At 38.9% G+C, this 8,122-nt stretch overlaps 1 protein-coding gene across 3 annotated transcripts; it reads left to right on the plus strand.

The window, feature by feature from the left end:
• The first annotated feature begins 556 nt into the window (after positions 1 to 556).
• On the plus strand, positions 557 to 7,938 carry ssbp1 (single-stranded DNA binding protein 1). Of its 3 annotated transcripts, none has more exons than XM_072672736.1 (7): positions 557 to 882; positions 1,794 to 1,868; positions 1,951 to 2,008; positions 2,494 to 2,634; positions 4,004 to 4,091; positions 4,492 to 4,580; positions 7,278 to 7,938. In XM_072672736.1, the coding sequence occupies exons 2-7, from the start codon at positions 1,848 to 1,850 to the stop codon at positions 7,319 to 7,321; spliced, it is 441 nt and encodes a 146-aa protein (XP_072528837.1). In that variant the 5' UTR covers positions 557 to 882; positions 1,794 to 1,847; the 3' UTR covers positions 7,322 to 7,938. The 3 variants fall into 3 exon arrangements, with proteins under 3 accessions (XP_072528837.1, XP_072528836.1, XP_072528838.1); XM_072672735.1 differs by lacking the exon at positions 557 to 882 and adding an exon at positions 892 to 1,452; XM_072672737.1 differs by lacking the exon at positions 557 to 882 and adding an exon at positions 892 to 1,372.
• Positions 7,939 to 8,122: the final 184 nt, after the last annotated feature.

Raw genomic sequence — 8,122 nt, forward strand, 5'->3', positions numbered from 1 at the left:
TATTAATTTGTATTTTTTATTTAATTTAATAATTTGAACATTAATACATAAGCATTTACCAAGACTAAAATGAGCCTTTATAGCCTATATGGCCAAATCATTTCAGAGTGTCTCACACATAAAATAATATAAAAGCAACATTTTACCATCTTTTACATTACATTTTTATTTTCATGCTAATTAAAAAATAAAGAAATACATAAATTAAATTCAAAAGTCAGATAAAGTCAAGCTGACTAACCAGTTTGACCAATGGCTGCATATAGACGCAGGTACAAGCAGACCAGTAGTGGCAGTGAAAAGGCGGAGCTTAGACAGCTTTCTGTTCGAATTCAGTTCGAACGTTTTTTTAATTGTTAAGCTTGTTGATCAAATTAGAGAAAGCCTATTTTTGTAGAAGAGAACATGGGCCGTTCCATAATCTAATACGGCTCCGAGATACCTTTATTACAGGTTCAAGGACACCCCGAAATAAATGGAAGTGAACGACAGTGAAGCTGGCCTCAACCTTATGCAAATTACACGCGGTGCTGACCAATCCGTTGTCCGTGCACAACCAGTGTGTGCCTACATAGTTCCGTCTGCACGAAATGGACGTGAAGGACAATTCTCTTTTTTTAGCCGTGCATAATGTAACTAATACTAAAATAGTTTTATATAACCAAGCTTACGGGGTCGCTCTACTTGAGATGATATTTATTTGAAATCCACGACCTCATGATTGACACGTTCCTTAGCGTCCTGTGTTGGAGCCAGACACGCCCCTTAAGCGACAAAACACTGGCGAAGGGAGAATTTCGCGACACCTGCAATGGATTCGAACTATTACTGTGGCAAGCTCTCCGCGTGAACGCGCAAACACAGCCAAACGGAATAGACGAAGTGAGTAGAGAGCGGGTTGAGATCGAGAGATTGAGAAACGTCATTTAGCTAGTTTCAACCCAGCCGCCGACAAACGTAACATATCAGTACAATTAATGCGTTTGTATGTAATTCCAATGTTTGTGCACGTGTATAATGCAGAGTTGTAGAAACATACACATGTGTAATACACACCAGGCAGCGTCATAAAAGTATTGTAGTGTGGTGCAAAGCGGGCATCATGTCGGAACTACTCAATTCTCCCCTGCCTTTTAATGGGGAACGTTTTTAAGAACGGACCTGCATGCGCCTGAGCTTGTTTCGTGCTTTTTGGATCAAGGTTAGCGGCTGTGGAAGTTGTATTTCGCTGCACATGACTCTCGGTTTGTTTTAAACACCCCACTAAAAGGGTCATCAAAGTGCGGTTTACGAAAACGTGGAATCCTGTATGTGAGTAGCTATTATGAACCGTAACAGAATGGCGGGAAAAGTTTTACTGGACTGAAACGAGGCAGGTGAATTCTAAAATAAAGCACGTGGAACATTTTAAAAAATCTTTTTTTGTGTCACGTTGGTCCACTAATTGAGCAGGTATGGGAACGCTCTAGCCAAAGCTGAGCTAAACTTTTTTTTTTTAATATCGTAATACAATGTCGTAGTTTGTGATCTAAGAGTTATAGCACTTGCTGTTATATTATTAGTCATCTGTTGCCTTTATATCATTTACAATCTAGTTTTCTGATCAGATCTTCTTAACAACATGGTCTTGCCAATTCAATTTTATTCTAATGGATATAGATATAATTTTTAAAAAGGGTCTAGAATATGTATACCACTAGGCTCCTACATGGACCGGTTACTCGTGTGATGTTTTTATTGTGCTATAAAACAGAGTGCCTTTTGGTTTCTTGATTGTAATCCCTTTCTCGTAGAATCGGAAGTTAGCTATATAGAGTCAACAAAGAAAATCCGGTCATAAATACAAAATGCTTCGAAGAGGGCCCCAGGTACGTATTAAGTTATTTAACACATGGTGTGTCTAGGCCACTTTCTATTTGTTTGTTATTTATAATTATATTTATTTTACAGTTATTCAGACAGATCGTCAGACAAAATTACACAGATTCCAGTCTCATCCTGGAAAGATGTAAGTACACTCTTTATAAACTATGAACAGCTTACACTGTAAATGCAGTGTAAACATTGTGTTAGCATTAGAAAATACACTGTTCACTCTCCAGTGCATAAATATAAACTAAGCAGCAAAAAATGGCATGTTTTGTCAACAAGCATATTTACTAATATCCACCTTTGGGCTCACAGCAGTTTTAATCTGCCTATTCATATGGTCAGCTTGTATTGCTTTTTATTGGAGGCACTTTGCAGCACACCCAATCATAACAGCAGCTTATTTATGTAATGCATAAAAGGAGCATTGACAAGCATCCTCTTTAGAAATGAAATGTAAAAATGCTGAAGAGTCAGAAGATTTTTGTTTTATAAAAAAGTCTTAAAATGGAGTTAAAAGTAAAATGAATGGAAACATGTAGGATATGGGTTCATTCAAAGATCTTCTGTATAAAAAGTTCAAACTTCTCTTGCTCTCCTTTTTCCCCTCTCTTGTTCTCACAGCAATAAACAGAGTACAGTTGCTGGGTCGAGTGGGACAGGACCCTGTTATGAGACAGGTAGAGGGTAGAAACCCAGTCACTATCTTTTCTGTGGCAACTAATGAAATGTGGCGCTCTGGAGAGGGAGAGCCTGTAAATACAGGTGAGAATTTCAGCCATGTGGTTCATTTTACCTTAATGTTACCTAAACGTGTGCTAGATGGGAAAACTGTTTGCCATGGGTGGTGCTGCACATTTTTAAATTAATAATCTAATACATAAGGTAAACCTTTAAAAACCGCTGTGGATTAGGAAGAAGGAAAGAAGCTGGTTAGTATAAGATTAGTTATTATAACATTCTGCTCACCACAGAGCATGTTTAAGATTGGCTGACAGAAATGTCACTTAAACCTCACTTAAACTTTTAGATGATAATTCCAACTCATGTTGGAAGGATAAAGCAGAATTTGTTTTTCCTGTGGTTTTGGATTTGAAGCCCACTCACTTAGCTTGGCTAACTAGCCCTTTGCTTAGCTAACTTGGCTACAGTTCAGCTTAGTACAACACTGTACTGCTCCTGTTCTTTATAACTGCTGTTAAGTTTTGAAGGAAACAAAAAGGTATCTGAAAGAGCACTGGTGAGCAACTGGTGTTAAACTGAGTCATAATGCAATGGGTTATGCAGTGGTTCTGTAGCCAGCCAGCCAACTAAGCTTAGATATTGTAGCAGACTAAACACTATGGCAAAGACAGTGTGCCAGCTAACTGAGGCTGAAATTACTCCTGTTTAGAGGAGAAAGCCTCATCTATAGTGCTATCCTGCTGTAGAGTGATTACTTAAGCTTCACAACAAGCATTATACTGCATTGAATGTCCTGACAGGCAAGTGAATGTGACAAAGTTTTTGACTTGATTTTAAAGCGAAAGTTTAGCCAAAGATCTTACAATATCCTTTGATCTTGCATGTTCTGGTCATTGCTGGTCTGTTGATTGTTACTAAAATTCATAACTAAAAATTATTTTTTGGGTGAAAACCTACAGTGGGAAATGAGCAGTATTTTTTTTTCTTGTTGATGTTTGTTTAGCTCCAGTCGATCAGCTGAGGTAGTCCAGTTTTTTAAAACAATAGACTATTGAGAGAAGAGATGGTAAAAGCCAGTGGGGTGGCACAGATCCCTGTTTTTCTTCCTTGGCTTTCACTGTTTTGAGTTTGCGGACACTGACACAGGAAATTGGTTGGTGTCTGGCGAGGAGGTGCTGTTCTCCAGTCAACAGTAGTCTCCTGAAGTATTTTATCTGCTTCACCTGCTTGTGGTCTGGTTGTGTATAAATTGTTGAGTGTCAAGATGGCTTTATGTTTTTTGAATTCTGCAGACACATCAGTGTTTTGAGGTTCATAGTATGTCATTTCTGTGTTTAAAATGTGTTAAACTATGCAAAGGAAATGCAGTTTGACATTCTAGGACCACCTGTATTGGTTGGAATAAATCAGTGGAAAAATGTGACTGTTTGTATACATATTGGCTTTGCAGGCGATATCAGCCAGAAGACAACATGGCACAGAATCTCTGTGTTCAAGCCTGGTCTAAGAGATGTGGCCTATCAGTATGTAAAGAAAGGGTAAGTGCTCTGTGTTGTATTGTACATTTAAATTGCTTTCCTGCCAGTTCCCAGTACTAGTCAGTATTATCACACACTTCCCAATGCATTGAAAATATAGTATAATTGGACATAAGTAACTGATGTTCAAGGATCACACCAATGATTTTTGTGGCCAAATGTTTGCGGACACCCCATTCTTAAAAAAAAAAAAAAAAAAAAAGCGTCTAGAGGTTCATATGCATACACACACAGCTTGTCTAGTCCTTGTAGAGACGTTATGCCAGTTGTCCCACTTTGGTCCATATAGTGTATTTCTACCACCTTGTGTTTAGTTGTGTGGGTTGTTTTTTTTTTTTTTAAGCAGTTATCATCCATAGTGGCTGGGTTTCATTATATTAATTTAATCAAAACTCTTCAGGTCTCGAATTCTTGTTGAGGGGAAGCTGGACTATGGAGAGTATGTGGACAAAAACAATGTCAGGCGGCAGGCCACCACCATTATTGCAGGTTAGATATCACATCAGCGTCTTGCATGCCTCTCAGACACAATGCGTATAGACACACTGTATATTTATTGCACATATGACTGCTAGACTGTGTTCCATCTGTTTCCCCGCATACCTTGTTAGTCTCCTTCAATGGTATGGACTCCACGGGACCACCACAGAGCGGTTATTGAGTCAATATATTGGATAATTTTCAGCATGTGGTGGTGGCGTTGGTGCGTGTTGCTCTGGTGTGAGTGGTTCAGACGCTGCAGTGCTGCTGATGTTTCAAACGCCTTAGCGTCACTACTGAACCACCAACCAGAAAGATCCAGCCAACAGCAGCCTGTGGGCAGCATACTGTGACCGCTGATGAAAGATAATAGACAGATAAGCTTTTGTCTCTCACTTTACAGCTACAAGGTGAAGTCTAAAAGAATGGACAGTGTTTAAACACTCCAGCAGCACTGCTATGTTTGATCCACTCGTACCAGCACAACACACACTAACACTCCACCACCATGTCAGTATACCTGCACTGCTGAGAATGAGAGTGGAGGTCCTGTGAGGTCTTGGTTATTGACAAATGGGGAGAAAGGAGGCTAATAAAGTATGCAGAGAAGTAGACTGACTACAGACTGCAGTACTGCAAAGTGCCTCTGTATAGTACATTTTTTTAATGTTTAATGTTGATTATAATAAACAAGGGACTTTGATGAGAGCATCTCTAAAATGGCAAGGACTGTGTGGTGCTCCCAGTCAGCTGCAATGAGCAGTACTTACTGACAGTTGTCTGACTAGGGACATGCCATGTTCACCTCAGTGTCACAAATTACAGAACTTACAGAAAAGATTTGCAGAAATTACAGAAAAGAATTGTACAGGAATGTGTTACAACTCTCACTGCATCAGTCCCTTGTTAGCATGGGACCAGTGAGAGTGTGCATGCTAATAATGGTACACTTTTAAATAGGAATGTAAATAGGGAAGTTTTTTCAATCTGACCCAATCCGAGCCTCTTAATGCAGACTATTGGCTGACTCAGATCCGATCTTTGTGTTTCTATAAATAATACAGCCCCACAAATTGGGTTTCTGTAATCAGACTAAATTCTAATCTGGTCTACTTTGTTTGGAGCAACTTTTTAAACTGTTTTAAACTCTATAGTGTTTAATATCTTACAGTACAATCTGACTGACCTACCTGACCATTCAGCTTTCAGTTCCTTTCCTGCTTTGGGGTCAGATCACTGTGTGCGTGTGCATTAGCCTCTTTGTCGATTCTGAATGCGCCGTTCAGAGCTGGAAAAGAACCAAAAAAAGGATTGTGGTTTTCTGGAAATCAATGTTATTTAAGGTGAAATGCAAAGTTAGCCTAAGAAGCTAACTTGAGCTTTTATTTTGGCTGCTAACTGTTCACTTTGCATCACTTATCAGTTCAAATAATGTTGCTTGCAGCAGCAGCTAAGGATTATGTCTATTAACAGAGCCTAGAGGATGGCAGATCCCCCTGCTACAGCGAACCTAAGGTTCGGAAGTGTATCAGAGCCTTAAAAGCCTATACCTGATCCATTTAAAAATGCCTGGATCGGCTCGTGAGATCCCTACTTTCAAATGCACCTATAAGGGTGGCGTTGAAACGACACTTTTAAAACTTTGGAAGAAGGCTGATCAGATTAGTCCATTTTTTTAACTTAATGGGTGGCTGGAAATGTAGTGTTTAATCAAGACCTTTACTTGAGTTATTTAAAGCTGGATGTACTGTAGAGAATAAAAGACAAGCAGGTGGAGGGAGTTTGACCCGTGGCCAATTCTCTGCTGATCAATCCTGATGTCTGGGCAAGCATGTGGATGTTATTTCGATGTCAACTACCGAAATGTCATCCTGGAACACTTCTTGAGTAGTATTTCCTCATGGTAGAGGACTCTCTTATGAAGGTGGCACATCTCAAATTAATATCCACAGAAATGCCTGGACCCAGGGCTTCTCGGCAGAACATTGCCTAGAGCATCAAACTTCCTCCACCAGCTTGTTTTGTTGATCACTGCCCCAAGTAAATGCTGGACACTTACCTGGCTGTCCACATGACTCATTCCTCTTGTAACCCATCTTAAAAATTGGTGACTAGTGCCAGAGTTAACTATGTAAATCAACTGTTCAGTTACCATCTAACACACTAGCTAACTCTCAGACCTTGCCATTGTTTCACGTAAGGTAAAGGTTTAACCAAATCCAACTAGACCTTTCTTTATAAAGTAACTGCCCCCTAGGGTATCAGTTAACCAAATTTAGTTGCTTGAATTGGGATCAGTTTAAATACACCCAAGCTTGTTCAGTCAAATGTGATTAATAGAACCTTCAAGCAAAGGGGCCTCAAACATGCATGCAGGCTCAAGTAGGCTTAAACATGCAGGCAGTGTTTATAAAGCATTCCGAAAGAAATTATCAAAATGTATATACAAAGCCGTTTCTAAGGCTAATGCACATTGATGACTTATCCATAAGAGCAGAGTAAGAGTAACAGACTCCCCTCACATTTTTTCCAAATAACATTACCCTTAGTCTTTTGAAATAATGTTCTGTGGCTTAGTTAGTTTTTACAGAACCTTTTTTCAGGTTCTCATTTGTTATGCATGTTTTTTTATTATCTGAAACCACTTATTGTGTAGTTATTTTGTCTGTACTCAAGCATGTAGGATTCTTTCTTCTCTCTCCACAGATAACATTGTCTTTTTAAGTGACCATACACGGGACAGAATTTGAAGATGAGCGAAGATCTTGTATTATGCTAGACTCGATACTTTATCCTTGATGTTTGACATTGGACAGAACAAGGAATAACCGCATAAGACTGACTTCCATATGTAACCTGAACAGGATGCATATATTGCATACTGGTTTAAAACATACCATCTGTTTAACTGATGTTTACAATGTGTTATAAAACCTAAAGTAAAATTTTGAACTCCAACATGTTCATATGAGTCTTGTATTGAGATGTTGTCTTGTCACCTCCCCCCCCCCTACATTTTATAAGTAATAGTTTCAGTACTTCAGAGTTTTTACACAGCCTGTTCAAACACCATAGTTATCATGCTGAAAAAAATATTGCCTCTTTATGACTGTTATTAGGTAATGATACTTGTCCACATTTTCTCAATACTTAATTTTTACAGCTTTAAAGATTAAAGATGTGGAAATAAGTCAAAGATTGACTTTTTGACCAAAGTAGTCCGTAGTAATAAAGAATGTCACTTGGAGGCGGGTCTTTCTGTTAGGGATTCTTGGCTTTATGTGGTTCGCCAAGAACTTAAACTGCAGAATGTGTGACTGGGCTTTGGGCATGTCAATAAAGTGCTGAAGGATTTACTAAACTCTCATTGGTTGTTGCTTCTGTATGTCTTTATTCCATTACGTTGTACTGTTGGAAACACTCATCTGATTGGTTCTGTGGTTTTTGTAGGGCGTGGTTTAGAAGTTGAGTCGTAAATGTTTTGGTCTTTAAAAACATTTTCATCACATGGTCGAGGTAGACATAGATTTATTAGGAAAATAAGAAGAACC

The sequence above is a fragment of the Salminus brasiliensis genome, chromosome 2 (genome assembly GCF_030463535.1).
Source record: "Salminus brasiliensis chromosome 2, fSalBra1.hap2, whole genome shotgun sequence".
Classification (NCBI taxonomy): domain Eukaryota; kingdom Metazoa; phylum Chordata; class Actinopteri; order Characiformes; family Bryconidae; genus Salminus; species Salminus brasiliensis.